The sequence below is a fragment of the Gastrolobium bilobum genome, unplaced genomic scaffold, assembly GCF_033153095.1.
Source record: "Gastrolobium bilobum isolate Gb01-03AN ecotype WA unplaced genomic scaffold, APGP_CSIRO_Gbil_v1 utg32822, whole genome shotgun sequence".
In the NCBI taxonomy this organism is placed as follows: domain Eukaryota; kingdom Viridiplantae; phylum Streptophyta; class Magnoliopsida; order Fabales; family Fabaceae; genus Gastrolobium; species Gastrolobium bilobum.
In genome coordinates this window covers 72025-98588 of record NW_026895653.1, presented here as the reverse complement: position 1 = coordinate 98588, position 26564 = coordinate 72025, and the positions used below count along the sequence as shown (strand labels likewise).

Here is a 26564-nt window from a genome sequence, read left to right as displayed (position 1 = left end):
CGGTCTCTCTTGTTGTCCCCCGTTCTTATTGAGAACTTCGGGTCCTTGATTATGGACCACATTGGGGGTGCTTCTTTGAGGCCGACTTCCGACGTTTCCAACCCCTCTTCCCTGGGCCTGAGCCCCATTAGGGTTCGCCTGGGTGCCTGCAATCCGTAGGTCATTCATGACCCGTGTGATTGCCTGCTCCGGGTTCGGGTTGGTAGCTCGACCCACTCGGGCCTCCAGCTCTCGCATTTGTCTGGCAGCTTCCTCCCTTTCCAGCCTGTGTCTCCTCTCCATCTCTTGCATTCTCCGAAGCACTGCGGCAACTGCCAGATCTGTTACCCGCGAATCAGCAATTACACCAATCGGTGCCTGTGCAGTATCTGCTATTTGTTCCTCCATTGGCTGTAAACCCTGCACGTAAGGAACGTCTTGGTTAACAGCTGGAGTCGATGCCGAATCGGAATGCACATCACTCACGTGCACGACGTCGACATCTATCTGCCGTCCATCCAGAGGATTCTCCCTAATTGGAGAAATAGGCTGGATTCTGGAATTCGATCTCGATGGCTGTCGAAATCCACTTCTTGTTGCTCTCACCATCGTGGCTTTTGATCACGTGGTCGTGGGTTCGGTTCCCCACAGACGGCGCCAATGTTCTGCCTGAAGCAGATATGTCCGACAGAAGGTTGAGTCTTTGACGTTGGATCTAGAACTTTCTCTCTAGATACCTATGAATTAGGTATCTTGGGGACAACTGATCACTACACACTATATGATGGCTTTAGCCAGAAGGGGTGTGTGTGTGCACTGTCGTGTCTCGAATGAAATAGGGTTTGAGAGATCAGTCATACCTGTGGTCTTTAGTCCTATGTATAGAGCTTACCTCTGGGCTGACGTTGGTTGTGCTTCATGCTGCTGTGGGCTTTCCTCTGGTCCATAACAACTAGGTCAACCAAAGCTGAAATAAACTTTACAAGAGAATATCATCCATAAAAATATCTTTAAACCACCATCAAGACAAGGGTTGGTACTAATTGCCACCTAAAATAAATATATTATTTTATTATATTTTAAAAATTAAATAGGCCAGCCTACAAGACTTTAGGCTAGGCTTGACAAAATTAGCCTGCGGTCTATTTGTTGAAAAAGCTTTCTTATAAGCATAAGCCTACTCTACTTTTCAACGTAGGCCAGGTTAGGTCAGGCTCAACGTAGGCAGGACTGTAGGCTAGGTCAGACCAATCTGACTCATTTACACCCTTAATTAGAAGGAACTTTGGTACTCGATTGAAGTTTTATGCAAATGAACATCATAATTTTTATACTAACATCACCTATCAATGAAATTCACAGACACTTCGCTGTGACTCTCTTTCTTATCTGTTTAGGTTCTCTCTCACACACACTACCATCCCTGATGGAGCGTTTCTCTTACGGTGCCGGAGCATGTCGCTCCTTCCCAAAAATAGAAAACAAAGAGAATTAAATGAGAAATATAAGAAAAGGAAAAGGTTTAAGGGTAAATTTTTTGGGATAGGATATTGTGACACCCAAGTTATGTTACACCCATGTGACACCCAATCAATCTCACCGTTAGATCGCTTATGTTGATCCAACGGTTATATTTATTTCCAGCTTTGTATGGTCATGATTTCCCAAATTTAAAGTGAAAGCATTAAATATGGGAAATCATAACCATACAAATGTAGAAATAAATATAACATATTAAATTTGGGAAATCGTGACCATACAAAGATGGAAATAAATATAACCGTTGGATCAACATAAGCGATCTAACGGTGAGATTGACTGGGTGTCACATGGATGTAACATAACTTGGGTGTCACAATATCCTATAGGGCTGGCAATATGGGCCAGCCCGTCCCGGCCCGCCCCGGCCCGCCGCTAGCCCGTCCAAAATGGGCTGGCCCGCCCCGGCCCGTTTTGACAAAATGGGTTGAATTGAGTAACCCGGCCCGTTTTATGAGTGGGCTGGCGGGCTACGGGCCAGCCCGCCTAAAATAAAAAAAATAAAAAAATAAAATACAAAAAATTAAATTCTGCATAAAATCACATAAAAAAATCTGCATAAAAGCATACAAAAATCTGTATAAAATCCTAATATGCTTATGAAACCAAGAAGATCAGTGTTTAATAATCTGCATATAAATATGCATCTTTCAATCCAAAAATAATAATAAAAAAATAAAATCATATCAGGATAAAATAGAATAACAAAACAAGTAACAAAGTGTTGTATGAGCAGTCCACAACAATTCAAAAAAGCCACTTGCAAGCAGAGAAATCTAAGATACGGAGCTACATAACAATTGGGTAACCTAAAAAAAAAAAAAAAAATGACTTGGCGGGCTGACCCATATGGGCTGGCGGGTTTGGCGGGGCGGGTTTGGCGGGCTGGTGGGTTAAAAGACTCAACCCAGCCCGCCCCATTTGGCAGGCGGGGCGGGCCAGCCCGGCGGGCTCAGCCCATTTTGCCGGCCCTAATATCCTATCCCAATTTTTTTTACCAAAAAAGAAAAAGGACCACAAACAAATTTGATAGTCCCGGAATATTTTAAAAATGTCCTCCCTGATGAGTGAGTGGTGTCGCTAACTTGCCACATAAAATTACAGACACACTCTCTCACTCTCTCTCGCTTAAGAGTGTGTGTAGAAAATGAAAATGCTATCCGCTCTTCAAACCCCGGCCTCTTTATCTCGCTTCTCTCTCTTCCGTCCTTCAAACCCCTTCACTTCACGCACTCTCCCTCACGCCTCTCTCTCCGACGCAACCACCACCGCACCGCCACAATCCCAAATCCTCTCCATCCGCCACTCCCTCCTCTCCGGCAACCTCACCGCCGCCGACCTCGTCAACTCTTATCTCAACCGCCTCCGCCTCGCCGAGCCCCACCTTCGCTCCTTCCTCCACATACCCGATGACGCCGCCCTCCTCGCCCAAGCGCGCGACCTCGACGCCAGAATCGCCGCCGGCCAGGAACTCGGTCCCTTGGCTGGCGTCCTCGTCGCCGTCAAGGATAACATCTGCACCGCCGACATGCCCTCCACCGCCGGCTCCCGCATCCTCGATGGATACCAGCCGCCGTTTGATGCCACCGTCGTCAAGAGAGTGAAGGAGTTGGGTGGCATTGTTGTTGGCAAGACCAATTTGGATGAGTTTGGTATGGGCAGCACCACTGAAGGATCTGCATTTCAGGTTTTTTGTTTTTTGTTTTAGGGTTTATTTGAAGTTCATTTTTTTTTTCATATTCCCTAGATTAAATAATCATTCATAGTGAATTTGATTATGCTACCTTTTTATTTTAAATATTCATTTTTGACTATATGTTGAACAGCATTTCATTGTGTTGTGTTTTTCCAGTTTGGATGAGCACTCAATCCGAATTAAATTGTACTCTTTTTTTTTTTTTGGGGGGGGGGGGGGGATATTTTATTGTTGGAGTTTTCAAATTGGAAGATGATGATTATTGATGATCCACGTGGCTAACGCGGCACGTGTTGAGTGGGTTGATGTAAGAGCATTGTGTTATGCTATGTGTATATAAGAAGGTTTAGTTTGTATTACTATCATTAGTAATGAATGTGAGGAGAGTTGACTTTATGTGGTTGCTTGTTTCTGTCATCTTGTGTTTAGGAGTTGAATTGTTGATTTCCTCTTCTATTTTGAAAGCAGGACTTCAGCATTAGTTTGGGAAAGAAAATGAGAGGAATGAAAATTTTCAATGAATGACATGATGGATACGTATAATGATGCATTGCTGATTTTCATTCCTCTTGATTTCTTCCCTTTTTTGTTTTTACAAAATTAAAAAGGGGTTTGTGTTGGCTCTGTCACACCTGTGGGTTGGCTAAGCTTCTAAGTTCTATCTTGTTTGGTTTCTAGCTTTGTTACTTATATTGCCCATGTATAACTGGGATTGGTTTACTCAGGTGGTACATATGTTCATTCAATAGGTGACTGCCAACCCATGGGATATTTCTAGGGTGCCAGGAGGGTCGTCAGGAGGATCAGCAGCTGCAGTTTCTGCCAGACAGTGTGTTGTATCGTTGGGAAGTGATACTGGTGGAAGTGTGAGGCAGCCAGCATCTTTTTGTGGTGTTGTAGGCTTGAAGCCAACATATGGGCGTGTCTCAAGATTTGGACTTATGGCGTATGCATCATCACTTGATGCTGTTGGCTGCTTTGGTTCATCAGTTGCTGATACTGGGGTTCTCCTTCATGCAATTGCTGGTTATGATAGATTTGATGCCACCTCAAGTAAGCAGGTAAGATATATTCATCATGTTTGATATAATTGTTGTAAGCCATCTATTTCTCATTATTAGCAAGGGTTATTAACGAAGTTTGGTATAATCTATGTCGCAATAAGATGGGTAATTTCTGAAATCATTACAATTGTTTATTTATTTATTTTTTGTTATTAGGCCAACTTCTTTTCAATAATGAATAATTTCATTTGTCAGGATGTACCCAACTTTCTATCTCATTTTGTCTCTGCAAGTGCCTTGGAAAGTAAGCCCTTGAAGGGACTGAGAGTTGGTATAATCCATGAAACTATTGAAGATGGTGTTGATGCCGGAGTAAGTTCTGCAATTCGTGCTGCTGGTTTGCATTTGGAGGAATTAGGATGCTCTGTGAATGAGGTCCTTCTCATCATTTTTCTCTCTAATTTTGCACTGAATGATAACTTCTACAGGTGCTTTACAAGTTTATATTATTACAATTTATATCTTCAGTATGTACTTTTCTTTTGCCCATTAACTGACAGGTCTCACTGCCATCCTTTTCCCTTGGGTTGCCAGCCTACTATATCCTTGCTTCGTCTGAATCATCTTCCAACTTGTCACGCTATGATGGTATCAGGTCAGTGGCTGACTCCTCCCCCCTCTCCCCAAATAGACACACAACTTACCTCTATGTTTTGATTTGTTTTGTGTTCTTTATTTCCATTGATAAACCATTTAGCCAGGCTTGAACTGTTTTTGTCTATATCTATAGATATGGAAACCAAGTTTATGCGGATGAGCTAGAATTGCTTTATGGAGACTCTCGCGCTAAAGGGTTTGGTTCTGAGGTACACACCTTTCAATCCTCCTTAATTTCAATTTTGGCTACAAGATGTGTGGCAGCTTTAGGCATACCTATGTAAAAAAAAAATGGTCCGAATTTGTCTATATTGCTATTTTAAGCTAGACTTTCAATTTTAAATACATTTCAGGTCAAAATGAGAATTTTGATGGGGACATATGCTCTTTCAGCTGGTTACTATGACGCATATTACAAGCGTGCACAACAGGTACTACTATCATTATTTTATGTATTTTTTGGTGGGTCTGATCTATATATTAAGTTTTAATCTAATAATTATGAGTTCAGTTTCATGGGACCCGTGTAAATACATGTTGCTTTAAGATTTTCCAAGTTTCAAGATTTAATCATTCCACAATGTATGACTAGTTCTTTAGACTTTATGTGTGTTCTAGAATCTGTAGTTACTAAGCATGTCTCTTGCTCCATTTCCTAGGATTGTGTTGTAAATATGGAAGATATTTGCTATTGTTTGTTTCCTTTATTGGCCAGATTTTGTTTCCTTATTTCTTAGGATTTGGGTTTATTCCTTTAGGCCCATTAGTTTCTCTATAAATATTGTAACCCTTTGTACCCATGTTTTTATGAAAACAATAATATTTTACCAGTTTTTCTCCTTTCAAGTTGGTATCAGAGCTCCAATCTTGGAGCCTATGCTTCCGCTAAACCCTTAGTCTGCCTTCAGAGCAGTTGTCTGCCTCTAGTCGCTGCCTAACATGTGGGACTGTTCTTTGCCTTTAGTGCGCTTTTCACTAGTCGTGCTTTGATTGTGTCAGTTATGGTCCCATTCCAGTCGCTGCCATAGTCGTCAGATGCCATTAGCCACCGTCAATCATCACTGAAAAATTTGTCACGTGACGTTTCTGACCCATCCTCTCTTTAGATTTGCCTTCACTTCGTTCAACGGACATCATTTGGATAGCATATTCTAGTTTTTTTGGCTTTCTTGAACCTCCATTACGCAGATCTGACCTTTCCATTGCTGATTGAGGTTCTTGGAGACTTCATTGACTTCCATGGTAATTATCCACACTTTTATTGTGCTGCCTTCTTTTTTCGTTCATGGGATGTTCGTGCATCCATTGGAAGGGGTCTAGAGACACAAAAGACATGTGCTTTATCCTTTATGGGAAGCAATAGGTTCTAGACAAGTTGGGTAAAGCATCCCCATATGTGACTATTCAACGAGGAGAGTTGGAGCAAATTAAGGCTATTGCTGATACTTTTAGTAAGTCTCATTACACTTGTTCTTTAGCTATGTCTAAGATTCGCACGGATCCATTCAGCCAGGGGTAACGTTAGGAATCCGTCCGGGATGGAGCCACAAAACCAAGCATTCCAGATTGAAAAGGCGAATTTGCAGTCACAGAGAACGTGGATAATGGACTCCACCTTGTTAGCACAAGCATAGCAGAAAGGAGAACCTCCCCATCTGGAAGTGATCTCCCTAGCAAGAATACGACCATGATAAATCAGCCAGACAAAGTTACAGATTCGTTGTGGGCCTCTCCGTTTCTAGATGAGGTTCCATAGTCTATCCGGCATGAGCGTATCAAAATTCATGAGCTTTGAATAGGCATAGCTGACTATATTCTTTTGGCCAATACAGTCTTTCCATGTCAAACGATCTTCTCCCCTAAAATCCTGGGGTGGGATGATAGCCCGAATAGCTTGAATGGCCTCCAATGGGAGATATTGATTCATTAAGTCAATCCGCCACCCTCTGGACTCGTCTTCGACCATATGGGATGCCCGAAGGCCCAGGTCAATTGAACTGGGGTTAGTTGTCACTACTTCCAAAAGAGGTTTGTTAAGGGGAGTCCAGATATCCTGCCAAAATAGGATCTCTTTGCCATTACGGATGTCCAATTGAAGATTAAGAAGGAAATCTTTCCAGATGTGACCAATACCTTTCCATAAACTTGAATCATAATTTTGAACCTTTATATCTCTGCGAAGGTCCATCTTTCGAAGGTATTTGCCTTTCAGCACTTGCACCCAGAGAGAATCAGTATCATTAATAATTCTCCATGCAACCTTGGCCAAAAAGGCATTATTGTGGACTTTGAGATTATGGATTCCAAGTCCTCCAACGTTCCTAGGTCTGCACAACTTATCCCACGAGATTAGGTGCACCCGTTTCTTGTCTATAGCATCCCCCCAAATGAAAGTGCGTTGAATCTTCTCCACTTCCTCACACACCGCTGCTGGTAGGGTCCCATGTTGCATATGGTATACAGGAATGGAGCTCATAACCGAATTCGCTAGAGTTACACGTCCAGCAAAGGATAGAAGTTGACACTTCCAGTTAGATAGCCTGGTTCTGGCACGATCAATGACGTTGGAATAGTTCCTCCTCCTACCTCGACCATGAAACAACGTTGCTCCCAGGTATTTGCCAAGCGAGTTAGCAACTTTGAAGCCACCAGCCTGGGATATGGTCTCTTTAACAGTGGGGTTAACATTCCTGAAAAAATACATCTCTGTTTTTTCAATACTGACCATTTGGCCCGACATGTCGCAGAAATCCTTCAAACAATCCAACATCACCCCAAGTTGCTCCACGGAAGCTTCTCCAAAGAGAAGGAGATCATCAGCGAACATAAGGTGGGATATAGAAGGCCCATTTGTACCGACTTTAATTGGCTTCCACTTCTGGCCAGATACAGCTTCAGCTATCAAATGTGACAGCTTGTCCATACAAAGCACGAAGATGTAAGGAGAAATAGGATATCCCTGCCTAATTCCCCTGGTATCCGCAAATTGCTCTGATTTTCCACCATTCAACAGAACCTGATACTTAGGAGAGGATACACAGTAATGGATAATAGTAACCAAGTTGGGTGGGATACCTGCTTCCAACAGAACGGAATTGATGAAGGACCAGTTTAAGCGGTCGTATGCTTTAGCCAGATCTATCTTGATGGACATGAAGGCCTTTTTACCCTTCATTCTATTCATGGAATGGGTCAATTCCTGGGCTATGATGACATTGTCATGGATTAGCCGACCAGGAACGAAACTGGTTTGAGAGGGAGAAACGAGTTTGTTCATTATAGGTTTCAAGCGGTTCACCAAGGATTTAGTAATCATCTTAAAAAGCACGTTGCACAGTGCTATCGGGCGAAATTGCTCCACCCTCTCCGGTTTGTCCACCTTCGGGATCAACACCAGAAGTGTCTCATTTATCTTTACAATCTCAGAAGGGTTGAGGAAAAAATTTCTGATATCGTTGCAAACCTTGTCGGAGAGAAAAGTCCAGTTCTTCTGATAGAATACCGCCGGGAAACCATCCGGTCCAGGCGCTTTGTGAGCTCCCATCTAGAAGAGGGCCTTCGATATTTCACTGTCTGAGATGGGACTATTCAGTTGTTGCACCTCTTCAGACTCCAGAAGTGGCCAGTTAACCAAGGTAGTCTTCCAAGGACGTACCCCCTGGTCTTCAGAAAAGAGCTATTGATAGAAATTGGTCACCAGATTTTTTAGGACAGACTCATTTCTTATCCAAATGCCTGCATCATTTTTTAAGGCACGGATTGAATTCCTCCTTCTCCTCGTGATGGCAGTGGTGTGATAGAATTTGGTGTTTCTATCTCCATCACGAATCCAGTTGGCCCTAGCCTTATGATACCAAAGTTGTTCTTCCATGTCTAGAATTTTTTTCAGCTCATTACTAAGGTTCTTCTCCAGTTGTTCCAATTGCCAGTTGTGACCCCTCTCTAGTGCGCGTTGTATGCCAGCCAGACGACGCAAAATAGAGGATTTTTTTGTAGAAATAATACCAAATACATTCGTATTCCACTCCCGCAGAGAAGGAGTAAGCTTAGCTAGGTTGAGGGCAATATCTGCATCGTTCCTCCAGTTGAAAGCAAGGAATTCTTTGAATTGGGAATGGTCCAACCAAGGGGGGAATAGGCGAAACGGTCTATCCTCACATCTCCTGGAATCATCACACAAAGTCAGCAAAAGTGGGTTATGATCAGAAAAGGTTCTAGGGATAACATGCACAGTTGCTTCATCGAAAAGGGTTCTCCAATGGGCATTGGCAACTGCCCTATCTAGCCGTTTGAATACACGATCTAAATGGGCAAACTTTGGGCCCTTCCAGGTATAGAAAGGTTCTGAGCCACCAAGATCAATCAAATTGCACTCCTCAAGCACCGATGCGAAGGCTTTGCATCTATTGTAATCGACTGGGGCCCCTCCTTTCTATTCCCCAGCTGAGGTAATTTCGTTCCAGTCTCCTGCTAAGAGCCAAGGTTCTTTGTACACCGACTGGAGACGTCTCAGATCATCCCACAGTTCAACTCTTTTTTCTATTCTAGGGCTAGCATAGATAGCCGAGAACAAGAAAGGAAGTTTATCAGGAATGGAGATCTGCATCATCACAAATTGTGAGCTCTTCTCTATAAGTTTAACCGATACAAAATGATTATTCCACAGCACCCATATGCCACCAGAAAAACCCACTGCCTCTTCAACTATGGCTTCCTCAAAACCCAAGCTACTAATAATTGCAGCAGCTCGCGATCCACTAATTCTAGGTTCCATCAACACAACCATATCACATTTAAACTTCTTATTTAAAGTTCCCATGATACCTTTAAAACGTTTTTTTGCAGCACCACGACAGTTCCAAACAAGAATATTCATTAAATAACTGATGGGGTTGGGATGGACTCCTGGGTTCCATCATTCCCATTATCTTTACGGCCGACAAGAGATTGCATATGTCTACCCAGCAAGGGGTTTCTGGTGGGACTATTGCTACGAGATCTGTGGGCATAGTTGATGCCTTTGGTATAATCTCCTGGGTCATCTATGGGCTCAGGTATCATTTCATCAGAGCCAATAGATTTTTTATTACCTTTCTGCATGCTCTTGGTGACGTCATTAAGGACTCTTTCATCCTGTTCTTTGGACATATATCTCATGACAGCTAAAATATCTTCTTCCCTTCGTTTGTTTTCTACCAAAACTGCCTCCTGACGAACGTCTTCCACTGGGAGAGGTCCCATTTCAACAATTTTAGTCTGTCTCCATGTGGGGGAACCTCTTGGGCCCTCTGGCCCTTGTCAGCAGCCAACACTATAGCTTTTTCTAGGTTCTCTTTTTTTCTTTCACCTTTTTGCCCATACTGGTGCCCACTTTTTGGTTTGCCTTTCGGTTTACTACCCAAAACATGAATAGCTTTCTCCATCATAGGTTGCTTTCCTCGTACCCTTTTTGTCGGCAAGAGATTAGTCAACTCCTTGAGGGGAGTAGCTTTCTGTACTTTCTGGACCCTTACTTCCTGCATGCATGAGTCCTCCTGTGCCTCTTGATCAGTCAAAGCTGCAAACCTAGATCTGACCTTCCCCTCGGTATTCCCACTGACTACTCTAACCCTCTGGTTATTGACTCTTGTGGATTGTCTCGCCGGAACCCTAGGGTGCGGCTCTTGCTGCGGCTGAGGGGAAACTTTGGGTTTACGACCTCTTCCATATTTTTGCACTACCATCCAAGTGCCAAAAGCATTTGTGTCTTCTTTCACCTCCTTTGTTGGCCTATTATCCGAATTGGAGCTCCTCTGTTCTAGAGGTGCAGGTTGTTCTCCACCCTTTTGGTGTGTCTCTAGGTTGATTCCTCCACTGCAAGCTTCCTGGCGATGGCCGTATCTACCACAGCCAAAACAAATCAGGTGTAGCCCTTCATAGGCTACATTAAGGGTCTTGCCCAGAACGTGAAACTGGGATACGAAGCTCTTTCTCAGGTCTACCTCGACACATAACCTTGCATATTTTCCCTTCTCGGTATACTCTCCTAATCCCCCATCAGACTTCCTAAGAGAGTTTTGGTCTACTTTAAGCGTTCTTCCAATCAAGTTACCTATCCTCCATAGATGCTTTGAGGTGTAGATCTCCATAGGTAACCCAGGGATACGAACCCATACAGCAAGCCTCTTAAAATTTTCTTCATACGGGTCAAACATAGGCCTCCAACGTTGAACAACCACATAATGTTCCACTACCACCCAAGGGCCCTCATGGAGCACGTGGAAGTAATCTTTCTCTACAAGGAATATGATTAAGATATAACCATTATCCAAGTCAATGACATTGAAGGTACCAGATAAGCACCATTGCTTTATAAGCCTCGTAATGAGAAACCTGTTGTCGATTTTCTTCCCCAACAATTTGATTATCAGATCTGATCTCCACTTTTTGCAATCCTCCATGTGCTCACTCTTGGAGATATGGTACACAGGACACAGCGGGTTCGCTTGGTAGGTAGGCACTTCCTCCTCCACCGGATCTGCCTCCTCCTCCTCTCTCCTGAGGGAGGTTATCCAGTCCTCCTCATCACTGTGTGTTCCGTCATCCTCTCCATTTAGTTGAAGCACCATGTGTTTGTAGGAGACAAGTCTCTTCCCAGGCATGGGGTGCTGACTCGGAGGATGAGTTTAATCTGGCTCAGGGACAAGGCATACCTCCGATGCAGCGAGCATCTCAGCATCCTTGTCCTGAAGTGCTTTGCCCATTGACGAATCAGCAGGGTCATTCTCTTTTGCCTTTTTAACACTTCGCTCCAGCAAGTCGGTCTCCTCCCTTCCACTCTCCCTGCTCTCACTTACTTCCTCCATCAACGTCGTTTGACCTATCTTTTCTTTATATGGATTATGAATTTTGGTGCAACTGATCATATGACTTGTCTAACTGAGTTGTTTCTTTAATATCACCCTACTATTGATATCCATACTATAATTGTAGCTGATGGATCCCACAAATCAATTGTGGGTTCTGGTAACATTCAAATTCAACCCTCCTTGTTTCTAAAAAATGTTCTTCATGTTCCTTAGCTCTCCACCAATCTTATCTCCACTTATAAGCTACAATTGACTTGAGTTGTGTTGTCACAGTTTTTCCTATTCATTGTGTTATTCAGGATCTCACCACGGGGAGGACAGTTAGAGTGGGTTTATTCTTTTAGGCGCATTAGTTTCTCTATAAATATTGTAACCTTTTGCACCTATGTTTTTATGAAAGCAATAATATTTTACTAGTTTTTCTCCTTTCAAGTGATTATTGTCATATTGATGTTCTGAATTTCATATTTGTCCTGAGGTTTAGGATCTTCAAGAAGATATTTATGATTGTTATGATATAGGTGAGGACCATAATTAGGAATAGCTTTAAGGAGGCACTGAATCAAAATGACATCCTGATATCCCCTGCAGCACCTTCAGCTGCTTATAAAATTGGTAAGCATCTACATCTCTTTGCCTTTGCATTGTTGCACTTTAGTGCCTGCAGTGTTAATTGTTTCACTGCCTTTGACATTTTCAGGTGAAAAGAAAAATGATCCTTTGGCTATGTATGCTGGTGATATTATGACTGTAAGCATTTCATTATTTTTTTGAGCTAGATTTCTGTCTCATACTTCTGATAGCAGACAAATAGTGTTAGTATGAGGTCTTGACTTACACAAGTGTTATTGGACTTCAACTCAACTAATTTCAAGCTTGAGTAGTGCATGAACTACTAAAGCTTGAATAGCCTTGATCCCTTTAGCAGACCACAGAACTGTTGGTGATCAGATCTGGTGAAAATTGTAGGTTATGCCTTAGATATTTAATCTAGATGGATGCAAACCAATCCAAGAACTATCTTTGCTAATCATTAACTGCGGGGTCGGTTGCATTGCATGTGTTGTCCTCCAACTTGTGCCAATTATATAGTATTGTGAGTTCTAGATACTCCGCAAGGGAAGTTCCTGGTGGAATTAATACACCATTGAGTGTAACTAAATATGAACCCAATGGTTAAGAGCTTGATCTTCTTTTGTATTGTTTGAAGTTTGATTTCTAGCAACTTCATATACGTTAACATGTCAAGCATAATGTTTGCTCTTCCTTATTTGTGTTTTTTGTTTTCAACAGGTAAATGTTAACCTAGCTGGACTACCTGCCTTGGTTTTGCCATGTGGATTTGTTGAAGGTGGGCCTGCAGGCCTTCCAGTTGGCCTGCAAATGATTGGTTCAGCATTTGATGAGGTATTGAATTTTCCTATCCACTACATTGAACTCCTTGTTAACGGAGGTCTCTATGTTGCCTCTAATTTTGTTTTCTTTTAGTCTGTAAAGAACTAATTCAACCCAAAAGCTTAAGCTGTTGGGTGAGGCTACATTAATTGTTTTATATATCTCAACACGTCCCCTCACACGAGAGCCCACTGGGCTTGAAGGGTGGACAATGCACAGGCCCACCTACCTGTGCGAACAAAGAAATTCCACTTGAAAGAAAGTGGGGGGCGGCGAGGATCGAACCCGGTACACCGAGGCTCTGATACCATGTAAAGAACCACTTCAACCCAAAACCTTAAGGTATTAGGTGAGGCTACATTAATGGTTTTATATATCTCAACATAGTCTTCATTTCTTACAAATATAAAAGAGGGGAGATGGGGATGACTGGCTTTTTGACCCTTATAACTCTTTATTAATAATTAATTATCAAATTGACCTTCATTATAAACTATTTCGAAAATTTAACCTCCCCAGAAAACATAACACCAATCTGCCCCTGTTTGACCGTTGACCACCATGCCTTACCCGGGTACACCACTCCCTACCCGGGTAGGGAAGGGTATACCCGGGTATTTTTTTTGACATTTGGGAAATTGCTTGAATTATTTACCCGGGTAGGGAGGGGTGTACCCGGGTAAATAAGTCTCGTCCCAATTAAAAAGTGTGACCTTTGCACTCCATCCTTTAGTATAGTCTGTATATACTTGCTGCTCCCTTGACCGTTGTTATGTTGCACACAACCTGCCAACTGGCTACTACAGTTTTGTTCAATGGTAAGCCCGATGAATCAGGATATTCACTAGGACTCACCCGGACTGGAGGGCCACATTTGTAGTTAGGGTTGATTGTACCACTAATCTTCCAGTTCTGTGGCGGTGAAAGTTGGGATCGATTAAGTGCTGGTGGCATTTTGAAGACCTGCACTTGGAATCTTGAAGCTGACATGCTAGGGTCCATCGATGGTGGCAATATGGTACCATTCCGGCAGCAAAACGAAATTTTCCCAAGGATTGAATCATTGAACTTACTGGGAGGGAGATCAATTATGGTTGGCCTTCTTTCACAATTCAATACAGTAGAAAAGTCAAGATCCTGGTAGAACGTATCTTGCTTACCAAAGAGACATTCAGAAGAATCCACAACAGATGGATAAGCCCCTTTCATTGTGTATATAAACTCATCATTCATTTAATCCCAGCTTAACCTCCACTTATCAAGATTGCCAAGGGGGTTATGGTTTGCAATATTAACCTCTGCCCAGTAATTGGAATCATAAGTTCTGGTAGAGATTTACCCAGGTACACCCCTCCCTACTTGGGTAAATAATTCAAGCAATTTTCCAGATGTCAAGAAAAATACCCGGGTATACCCCTCCCTACCCGGGTAGGCATAAATTTTCAAAAAATACCCGGGTAGGGAGTGGTGTACCCGGATAGGCTTGGTGGTCAACAGTCAACAGGGACAGATTAGTGTTACGTTTTATGGGGAGGTTAAATTTTTGAAATAGTTTATAATGAAGGTCAATTTGGTAATTAATTATTAATAAAGGGTTATTAGGGTTAAAAAGCCGGAGATGACCTGTTAGAATTTTGAATTTTTATTTGAAGATGATAATATATAAAATAAGATCAAGGGAAGAAAAATTGCCAACGAGGGTGGGCACTGTTGGTTAAGGATTAGGCTCATACCCCACAAAGGTGTGAGTTTAAATCCCGCCAGCTGATATGAGGACCTCATTCTTGGTGCAATATGTAATCCCTCCTAGAAATCCTAGCCCACAAGGGCTTCTAGAAATCTTCAAAGAGGTTGGGGGATCTATCCTGGCCCTGGTAGAATATTGACATCTAATCCTACCTAAACTTTTATCTGCCCAAAAAAAAGGAAGAAAAATTAGAAAACCGAAGCTTTTGGGCTAATGTAAAATTCTAAAGAATTCAGTTCCTTTTATCCATTGAGTGAGATATTTGTGTAAAAGGTACAGCAAATCACAATGATCTTATGTTTTGATGTTGATTCTCTCTTCTCTTTCTTGGGAGATGTTTTTCAAGGTTTTTTTACCCCTGAATTCTGCATCTCTGTGAGCATGGCTATTATGTATGTGCACAAATTTTGTTTGAAATTTGTTCCTATTATGTGATGCCACTCAAAGAACAGATGCTGGAAAATGAAGTGTGGAGTTTTACTAGTTAAACAGATGTTGAACGGAAAGTACATTTTTTGTACAAACTTACTGAGCTACATGTGGATCAACTTGTCTTGTTAGCTTAAGTTGTAGGATACAATGATTTCATCGTGTTTATATTGACTATTTGCCAAAATTTGATGTTTATAAAAAAATCAGTTTTTTTTTTTTAAATATCAAACAGATTATTGCCCTGTATTAACAGCAAATATAACATACCTATCCAACATTTTTTAGGAAAGAAACAGTTTATCAATTTGGTTTGCTTTGCTTCCAAGACCAAGATTAAACCTTACCATGGCCAAAGTTAATTAATGTGGTCTTATTGATATTTTTTATTGAAAAATCTGGGCCTTAGGCTTTTGGGAAGTTGCATATCTAATAAATTTGGTATTTCATGTTAAAAAAATGTGCTATGTTTTAACTAACCCAAAAGAAAGAAAGAAAAAATGCGTAATGTCTTTGCTTATGAGTCCTACATGTTGACAATGCGCATGAGTATAGTTTTTACATTAAACAATAGATAATCCTTTGACTGGGAATTTGATTGCAGGGAGAGCTGCTGAGAGTGGGACATATCTTTGAGCAAACTCTTGAAAATTGCAGATTTGTTCCACCAATTGTAGCCGATAACATTGCATTCTGAATATAAGTTATCATTCTACATTTTGGTGACCCATAAATAATTTCATTAGTTTCATGACATTGTGGTGGCTGAAGCAGGTATTTTAAGCCAGTTCAGTACATGCTAGTGTGATTCAAATTAGAACTTGAAGGAAAGTATTGGTTTGACACAGGTAATACTTTCTCCAAATGTTTTATTCACACTTGACTGGAACTGGGTTGAGGGATTGCTTGAAAGTTCACTCTTTGAAGTGCCTTTTGATGTTTTGGGTTGGGGGGGTTTGTCACTGGCTATGGTTAGCAATTGTATGAATAATGAATATGTTTTAATCTATTCATTGTACAACTAGCTAGATTGATATAGTGTAAAGGAGCAAATGGCCTATATCGCTTTTACCAAACAATTTGGCCTTTTAATTTATTGCTGAGGATTTCTCTTTTCATTATTAGGTTCTGAAACTTGAATAAGGAATTGATTTGAACTTCTATTCTCTTTTTATACTCGCTTGTATACTAGGCTTCAATCAGTATGCTGTTAAAGTTTACATTGAAATGTGCTTGTAGCCAAGGAAGAACACTTTTGACAGCTCCTAATAGTAAGTACAAAGGGGAACCTTCTTGTTACAATAAGTGTCGGAGTTTAAATTGTTTGTGGGTGTGACTAATCAGAATTTGAAAACAATGTTTACCATTACTTTACCCCACCTAATGTTGTGTGAAAGAGTTCTCATTCCTTGGAAATGGATATTCTCATATGTTGGTTAACATGGTCATGTTATGTGAGAGCATCCTAGTCATATAAGGGTGAATCAACCACGATGATTATGTAACTATTTATTTCAATATTTTTTTCTCTCCTTTCTCTCATCATTATTGATTTATCTTTGTATGATTATGATTCTCTTACTTGATATGATTATATTAACTAATACATGAGAGGATCTTCCTTGATTTGTTACACTGGCAGTGATAAGCAAACTAGCTATACAAGTTTCTTTGTAATCTCTCTTTCGTCCGCAATTTGTGAAAATCATGTTAGTCTTCTTTCTATATTAGTTTATTGTTTAGATAAATTATTCCTTGGAATATGCGGTATGATTTGGCGCGTCAAACAATGACAGATGAATCATAAATTTGTGTGTTTATATAATCAATTTTTGAGTAAAATAAGCATGTTAATATTGTCAAGAGAATTCTTATCAAGTTTCTTTTTGATAAAACGATAGAAATAGTACGAGTAGGTAAAATGTGAGTGATGCTCCTTTGTCGTTTATACTGTAATGATGATCCACGATAAATTTTATAACGTTATGTGTACGATAATATAAATATGCACATGGTAATTCCTTTTAATTGGTGACAAATTGCTCCAATTATGTGTCTTTGTTAGAATGTATTATAAAAAAAGTAAAAGGATTTTATAAAATGAGTGTCTTTAAATTACAAATTCATTTCAATACTTTTTAAAAATGAAAAACACAGAACTTTGGCAATTTTTTTTTGTATTTTATGAATTATATAATCTTTTCATGCGATCTTTTCATATAGGTTTATATAAATTTCTTCTTGTACCTTTATATCTTCATCCTTTATTATACGTTAGCATATACCGATGCCATATATATAAGCAGAAATAATAATAAACAAGTATTATCTTCTTGAGACTGTATACTATATAAAATTGATTTATATGCAGTGAAAGTGCGTGCTTCAAACTCTACCATGTATTCTTTCTTCTACACCATTTCCTTGTAAAATCCGTTACATCAATATCATCTTCTACTCAATTTAGTTGGGCTTGGGATCAATGAACCTAAATAAAAATAAATTGAGGAAAGAGAAATAAATAAATAAAGTAAAAAAAAGCCCAGTGGAATATAAAAAATAACGTGTATGGCTCTACAATGTTATTATATTACGCGGATGTATTGGATTGAGATTTCAAACGATTTTTAATGGATTATTTTTGGACAAAAAAATCTGTTGGTACTCAATTAGGATTTTAAAGGATTGAAAAAAAGTCGCATGGTATTCGATTAGGATTTTAAATGATTATTTTAGAATCCGTCCAAATCCGTTGGTATTCAATCAAGATTTTAAAAATGGAAAAATAATCTTGTGGTATTCAAAAATCTAACGATTTTAATGAATTTTCTATTGGTGTGGATTTCATGAGACTTTTTAGTAAGAAATATAAATAGGATGTCTCTTTCACAATCTCATCCTAACCCCTAGGATTTCTTGAGATTTCTCTAATACAGTGTTTTTTCTTCCTTTGACAGATTGACCTGCTCGAAATCAGGTTCCGCTATGGGAGTTTCGTCAAAACTCAAAAATAGCAAATTTTTGAGTGATTTCCATCATAAAACAACCTAGAAACAACAAATCAACGAGATTTTAATATAATCTATCTCAAAAACAACATATTTTTTAGCCATTTTTGAGAAATTTTGAAAGTTTAAAAAGTGAATTTTCAAGCTATGGGTCGCGGTTTTTCTTGGTACAAAAGTGTGTGATTTTTGTATTAAAAACAACATAAAATAATAGGAAAATAAAATTTTCGTTTTACATCAATGAAACAATATCAATTTAAAGAAAGATTGAAACTTTCATAATATGAATCCTATATTTTGTAATAATACATGAGGAAGATATTGTAACAACCAAGTTATGTTACTACCATGTTACTACCAATCTATCTCACCATTAGATCGATTATGTTGATCCAACGATTATATTTATTTCCACCTTTGTATGGTTATGATTTCCCATATTTAAAGTGAAAGCATTAAATATGGGAAATCATAACCATACAAAGGTGGAAATAAATATAAAGTATTAAATTTAGAAAATCATGATCATACAAATATGGAAATAAATATAATCGTTGGATTAACATAATCGATCTAACGGTGAGATTGATTGGTAGTATTATAGTAGTAACACAACTTGGGTGTTACAATATCCTTCCTCAAAATACATTCATGAATGAAAATTTTTCACTATATGAAACAATTTCAAATATGTTTTGTGTCAATAGATAACTAAAAACTTGTTTTTCAAAAGTCCTAAAGCAATTTAAGGTTTCAATGTATCGATTGAAAAAAATTTGAGAAATTTTCTAAAAATAAAATCCAAAAATTTAGATTCGAAATTTTCTTAGAATTTTAATGAAAATATGCATATGATACATGGTTAGAAAACTCTTATCACGTAGAATAAAAACCCCAAAGTTTTCAAAATCAATTGCAAAAAATTTCAAACGAAATTTTGTCATGAACTTTAGGTTTTATATACAAATTTAGAATTATTTTAATAATTACAAAAAATTTGGTCTTGTAATCATATATACATAGCTTTAATACCCAATGAAGAAGATAATTTTTAACCCATTGGTCAAACTCAAGAGCAAGAACAACAAAATGCTAATGCATGGAGGACTAGTATAATTTTAGATATGTGAAAAGCTATTGCTTAGTAATTTGAATGTTTGTTAAAAATTATATTATGTTTTACTGATTGAGAAAATTATATTATATTTTATTTTTTTATTAATTTCATTGCATTTCTTTGTTATTTTTTTATGGAAAAAATTATACTTACAACCTATTTTTGTTTATAATTTTTTACAACCATATCTTAACCATTGATTTTCGTCAATCAACGGTTATTACTTTTGCAAATCAAACTCATTAATTAATATTTAATTTACAATGAATGATAACTGTTGATTGACAGAAATTAATGGTTAAGATATGGTTGGAAAAAGTTGTAAACAAAAATAGGTTGTAAGTATAACCTTCCTTTTTTTTTCATTAACTCTTGTAATTTTGAATGTTTGTTAAAAATTCATATGATTTTTTAAAATCTTATAAATTCATATTGTCCTTTCAAATCTTATAAATTCATATTGTCCTTTCAAATCTTATAAATTCTATTAAAATCCTTTCAAATGCAATCTTATGAAATCTTGATTGTAAGAAAAGTCTTTTAAAAAAGTCTTTAAAGTCCCTCAAATTCTAAATAATCTTTTAAAATCTATAAGATTTTTTATCTCAAAAAAGTTTTTTTAAATTCTAATCCATTACACTTCCCTAAAAATCAAATAATAAATTGATTAAAAAATGAGTTCGCTTTTTCTGCAGTTATTGCAGATAAGTTATATGCAGTAAGCCCAATACGACGTCGTTTTGGGACAGAATTCATGGTATTTTTGTAATTTTAATTTATTTCAGAGTTATAATAGTCTTTATGTTTATAATCTTTTAAGATTTCAATATCAAAACGACGTCGTTTTGCGAATAAATGCATATAACTTATCTGCATTAATTGCAGAAATATTTTTCCCTTAAAAAATTTGTATGAAATCATTGTGTTAGAAATATATTGTATAATTAGGATTTCCTTATTTATTATGTAATTAGGGTTTCCTTATTTCTTTTATATTAGGTTTGGGCTTAGCCCATTAGAGTGCCTATATATTGTAAATGCTTCTTCATATCAATACACACAACTTATTATTTCAAATGTTCTTCTCTTCTCTCTCATTATTCAACACATTGCACGTATATTTCTTTAATTTTTGTTGGTGATTTCTAAAAAGAAAAAGAGAGGAGAAAAAAAGAAGTAGCAGCGTAGTTAAAAAACGCGGCAGCACACATATATTTATCGGTGCAACGAATTCTAGACCTTTCCACGTTGGTACAACAGTCCCTTACGGCGCATGTTAGCATATCCTAGTCCCAAAGGAAAAGCGCGTGAACTCACGCGCCTGTGGCGTCCTCCTCTTGCAACCGTAGGGCACAAACTCTCTCTTTCTCGTTGTCTCCGTTTCGTTCGTGGCTCAGCTTCCCTTCGATTCACCGACATTCTTGTCCCTTGTTTCGGATCCACCTTCGTTTCGATCAAATCTGTAAGCACAGCCAAGAACTCTCGGTCCCGACATGCATCTGTTTTGAATTAATTGATCTCCTGTTCTGATGATCTGAATGATATTTGATTGTTTTTATTTGATTTTTTTATTGGAAATCGAAACTTTTTTAATTTTGGAAATTACCCTTTTGATAGATTTTAAACGGGGATTTGGGGTTAGTAGGAAGTTCTTATTTTTTTTATTTTTTTTTCTTGATAAATAGCCAAAATCTGAACAAGGAACGTTTTTGTTCTGCTGTTTTTAGTGTTATGAATTAATAAATGTAAAAGGTTAGTGTAATCAAGTTCAAATTTCTTTCTTGTTTTTGAATAGATGGAACCAAATCAACGGTGTTTGCTACCTGTGTGTCGATCGTTGGTTTGGGGTGTTTTTTTATTTTTTATTTTATTTTTTTTGGTGATTTTATTTACTTATTCATGTTCCAAAAAGAAAGAGATGGTATTTTAGTATTAATTATGGTCTTAACTATCTCATGCTCAGCTTACTGTGAAACAGAAATTAGAAGAATTATATATCAGCTTCTTTTAGTTACTTTTCATGGTTATTTTTCTTTTTTAATGAAATTTTGTTGTTTTGTTGTTATTTTGGTTCTCAGTATTACTATGATGAGAAGAGATCAAGTGTCTGCGGGCAAGGCGCCATCCTTGGTTGACCTTTGTGTTCAGAAAGTGATTGATAATATAAGGTACCTTGGAAATGTTGGTTCTGTTGATGATCATCTGCTTGAGCGAATCTTGCCCCATTGCACACTTGACCAGTTGATGCATGTGGAGAAGGCCAGTGAAGTAAGATGGACTTTGTTGCTTTTGTTAACTATGAATGAAGTTAGAACAAGACTAAAATGGTTACCTAATTTGCTTGATGTGCTTTTGCAGGGAAGTGATCTGAGTCCTGTGACTGACAAATTGTGGAAAAAGTTCTTTGAAAAGCAGTTTGGCACAAATTGCACTAATGAAGTTATTCGGAGGATGAGAGAAAAAAGAGTGTCATTTAAATGGATGCAGTTGTATGAGGTAGTTCTGTTTTTTTTTTTTTTTTATTCGTTTGTTGTTTTCATTTTTGTTCTTTCTTTTAGACTCAGTTATATTTTAGATGAAAGGGAAGTATTATATTTAATCTCTCTTTCTTTCTTTTTCCCCAAAAAAAACATCAATTGTCAGTAGTGCTAACTAGGTAACATCCTTACAGGCTGTTAGAATTAAGTACATGTATAATGAATAGTATTAGCTGTTGATTAGCTCTAATTAAGTGATGATTACTGAACATATTATAACTATATTGTATGGACTGATTAGTCACATGGTTTTTCCTCACATCCTCTTCTAATTCTATCCAGGCAAAAGTAAAGGAAATGGATCAGGCTGAGAACGAAGCACTTGACCGAATCAAGAAACTCTACCAGAAAGAAGATGCAAGTATGCCCCTGGCCTCTTTTTCTTTTTATTATTATTATTATTGTTTTTTTTTTGGTGTTTTAGTAGGGGGAGCTTATTTCAGATTTTCTTGCTTTTGATTCTTTGTTTGAGGCGAATGTCTTTTCTTTTACCTTCTTTGTATTTATTTTGTCCTAATAAACATGCTTGTTTTATCCAAAAAAATGATGTAACTATTAATTGCTGATTTGATTTGATGAGCCTTATAGTTGACACCAAATAGCAATGTAGCATTTCTTTCCACCTGCTTAGTTTAAAATAGTTACCAAGTATTTGAACTCTGTAGGAAAACAGAGTAGGCAAGTAAGGATATGCTCCAAAGTTCCACCTTCAAGTAAAAGAAGATTTTGGGGAGGTAACTCTCTGATTTCCTTATGTTTAGTTCACTCACTACTGCACTTTAGTTATGTACGTTTTAAATTGGATCAAGTTAGTAGCTTTTATTTGTTACTTGATAATTGTGAATCTGTTGTAGATAATGGACCTGGATACAATGTATCAAATGTGAAGAGCAACATAATGAAGAAGGCAAAGATAGAATTTCTAAAGTGGTAACTTTCTTTTCTGATCATTTGATGCTTCCAAGGATCTCAAGTCCTACCAAGACTTCAATCTAGTTAAGAAATTGAGCAACCTTCCCCTAGGAGGGGAGGCCAGCTTTTTGATTTGATCAATAGGAAACTACTCTTATCCTTAAGTTTTCTTACTTCATCTTGTTCTTAGATTGGAAACATTCTGGTATAATTCTGTGTTATGATCATGCATATTGAAGGTTATATACTCAACTGTATATTGACTTCAATTTAATTTTTTTTGTGAATTTCTTTCAGTCATGAGGTCAAAAATCTTGCAGCAATGAAGAAAAATTCTATCCAGAGGAGTAGTAGGTACATATAACACCACTTTCGTAGAAACTATTTTATTCACTTTTATCACTACTAAGCTTTGGATTTTGGGTTCACAAGTTTGTATTATATTTAACCCTATTTGCAGTGTTTGTAAATACAGGATCCTAACTGTTAGTTATTGCTTCCAAAAAAAAAAGAAAAATATCTTTCTCTTTTCCCTTCTTGCTCTTTGTTTTCCTCAATAATTCTCATGCTGTTGCTCCTTGTCCTGCAGTTCATCAAGCATCACGAAGACTGGAAGTATTTCTGGAATTGGTTCAACTTCTAAAGATCCCAAATCTTCAAAAAGGAAATTTTAGAGGCAGACTGTGAAAGATAGAAATGCTATGTATCATGATTTGCTTTTAAATTGTGATGATAGTTGCTTTTATTTCCATGCTCAGATAAATTGGCTTCGTTTTCCCAGTAAGCAATTTCACCTATGTTTGCTCGCGTAGATAGCATCAAAGTATGCATGTTAATTATTGTAATATGTTGGATTCCATACACAAATGAAATTGCCGTTCATTTTCATGATCAATATATAGTTTTCTCCTTCGTAGTGTTAACTGATTTTAAGTTATCTACTTGTTTTTCTCAGCCTTGATTCAATGCTATACAATGTATACATGTGAATAATTTTTATGACACCATCCGAGTCAACTAGTTAATTAATTGGATTGGTTGAATCTAAATTAGAAATCCTATTGGTTCATTATTTGATCCAATTTTAACAATATTGATGTACACAAAACTCTGATTTTCACACGTCATCTACCAAAACAACACTAATAAGAGTTGCCCAAAAATTAAGTTGACAAAATAAGGTGCCTTACATGAGGTGGCAGGTCACTCAAATTTTGAATCACATGCCGTTATCTCTGGTTTTACAATTTTTTAAACAAACTAAAATAGTGAGGGAAGATGTCACTACAAGCCTTTTCTATATTTTTTATTTTTTTATTTTTAATCCAAACCAATCTAATCCGATTTGAGAATGTCGGATCCATATTGAGATTGACTCTCCCATCATCAATTTCTTTGTTTTCAGAACTCCAATTAAAAATCCGTGACTAAGGTATCAAACTTCATCACTTAAACTATCGATTATTGTTTATTCATACGATAAATTTGACATCCGTTTAATATTTAGAATAAGTTATTCTACTTATATTTTTTATGCTTACTCTACTTATGTTAGATTAAAATCTAAGTAATCTTTACCATTTCACTCTCCTCATGAGATTCTATAATTTTTATCATTTCTCTCTCTTCTTTTGAGATTCTATTTTAATGGTGTTGGAGATTGATTGGTAGGGTAAGCATGCAAAAAAATAGACATAATATCTCATACTTTGGTACGATAAGCATAAAAAAAAGATAGACATAATATCTCATACTTTAATATTTCAGCCATAAAAAATTAAAAATTTGACTTCAGTTTAATCTTTTGTTAATAATAAGATTAATTTATTTCTTTAATCTCGTAATTTATGGATAAAAAATAATTTACAATATCACTTTTATTATATTAAAAATTAAAATTAATGTTACTTACTTTTATGAATTAAGGTGATTTGAATCTTGTGCGAAAAAAAAAGTGATTTAAATAAATCTTTAAATAACAAAACAGATATATGCTCTTCTTTTTATGAATAAAGTAGAAATAAAAATCGAACTGTTATATCTTTAAAATTCAAAATAGATTTAGTTAATTGAAATTGTGATTTTTTCTGAAATTTAAAGAAAATTCACATTAATCTCTGAAAAGAGTTAATATGAATATATTTTAAATTTAAAAAAAATTACGAGTCGATTTTTCTTTAAAAAAAATTAAATTAAGTCGGTAATATTTGTTAAGTACAAAAGTAATTTACTTTCTTTTCTTTTACTCATCCAGTCATCCTTATTTGGATAAGTAAAATATAAATAAAAAAACATATACCATAAGAAACTCATAAAACACTTTAGACACTCCTTTCTCTATTTTGTCCAAAAAAAAGGGAGGAATGCGGACTTTTTTGAAACAGTTTCCACGTGACTGTTTTACGTCTTTGAGTGCTGCTATTTTGTCTCGTCGAAAATCCGGTTGTTGTGCATAACGAAATTACTTTATTGGTTATTAATATAGAAATGATTTATTTATTTTTTATTATTACTAATAGGGACCACAAATAATTAATTATAACAAGTTAAAGATAAAAATAAATAAAATAGAATAAAAAAAATAAAAATTATAAAAAAAAAAGATTCATTAGCTCGTTGTTTAGTTCGAATTGGTGAAATGACAGGAGAAGTTATTTTTGGTGAAGAAACTATGCGGTTTGGGGATTTGCGTGCTCCCAACTCCTACATTCAGCATCGTAGCTAAGCATACATCAAATTCATCTTATTCCTATGCAATTCCATTGTTAAATACCATAAACAGCAATGAATGCATCCATAGCTTCTGCACTTACTCTTAAAACTGATAACCAAATCCCACAGCCAAATCCAGAAGAACCTTCAAAGCTACAAACTTTCTTAGTTTACACTTACGAATCGCAAAATCCAGGTGCCAGAAATCATCAAAACAACTGCTTCTGCAACTCTCAAATTTCAAAGTATGCAAGTTGAAGAATGCTCTGTATGGCTTAAAGTAATTTCCACGTGCTTGGTTTGGGAGATTTTCCAAGATTATGGTATTATTGGGATACAAGTAGAGTTTAGGAGATCACACACTCTTCTTTAAACACTCCTAAGGATGTAAGATCACTATTCTCCTAGTTCATGTTGATGATATTATTGTCATAGGGGATGATATAGTTGAGAAACATGTTCTGCAAGAAAATTTAATTGGTGAATTTGAAGTCAAAGATCTTGGAGACTGAGATATTTCCTTGCATTTAAGATAGCTCATTCATGAGAAGGTATCTTTATCTGTCAGAGAAAATATATCCTTGACCTTGTTACAGAAGCGGGTAAGTTTGGGTGCAACCCTTCTAATACCCCAATTGAGAAAAATCACAAACTAGGGATTGAAGAGGAGAGTCCTCTAATTGACAAAGAACAATACCAACAACTAGTGGAAAGATTGATATATCTTGCTCATACTAGACCTAACCTAGCTTATGTAGTTAGCATCGTCAATCAGTTCATGCACAACCTAAGGGAGAAACATATGCACGCAATAGACAGAATTCTCCAGTACCTTAAGGCCACTCTAGGCAAAGGACTACTATTCTGGAGAGGGGGAAATCTTCCATTAGAAGTATATACTTATGCTGATTATGCTGGGTCCATAATAAACCAATGCTCAACCTCGAGCTATTGTATGTTTTTATGTGGGATCTTGATAACATG

At 37.2% G+C, this 26564-nt stretch overlaps 2 protein-coding genes across 2 annotated transcripts; both read left to right on the top strand.

Moving 5' to 3' along the window:
* The first annotated feature begins 2614 nt into the window (after positions 1-2614).
* On the top strand, positions 2615-16772 carry LOC133286847 (glutamyl-tRNA(Gln) amidotransferase subunit A, chloroplastic/mitochondrial). The gene is made up of 10 exons (XM_061484346.1): positions 2615-3205; positions 3964-4275; positions 4474-4653; positions 4779-4873; positions 5009-5084; positions 5229-5306; positions 12245-12338; positions 12424-12473; positions 13017-13130; positions 15899-16772. Exons 1-10 carry the CDS (start codon positions 2666-2668, stop codon positions 15989-15991), a joined length of 1632 nt encoding a protein of 543 aa, XP_061340330.1. The 5' UTR covers positions 2615-2665; the 3' UTR covers positions 15992-16772.
* Positions 16773-20538: 3766 nt separating this feature from the next.
* Positions 20539-23756, top strand: LOC133286879 (uncharacterized). Its single transcript, XM_061484381.1, is given in 9 exon segments — positions 20539-20881; positions 21498-21687; positions 21778-21915; positions 22239-22317; positions 22622-22690; positions 22811-22886; positions 23166-23222; positions 23458-23515; positions 23517-23756. Coding segments are annotated over 8 exon segments (699 nt in total). The 5' UTR covers positions 20539-20881; positions 21498-21504; the 3' UTR covers positions 23556-23756.
* Positions 23757-26564: the final 2808 nt, after the last annotated feature.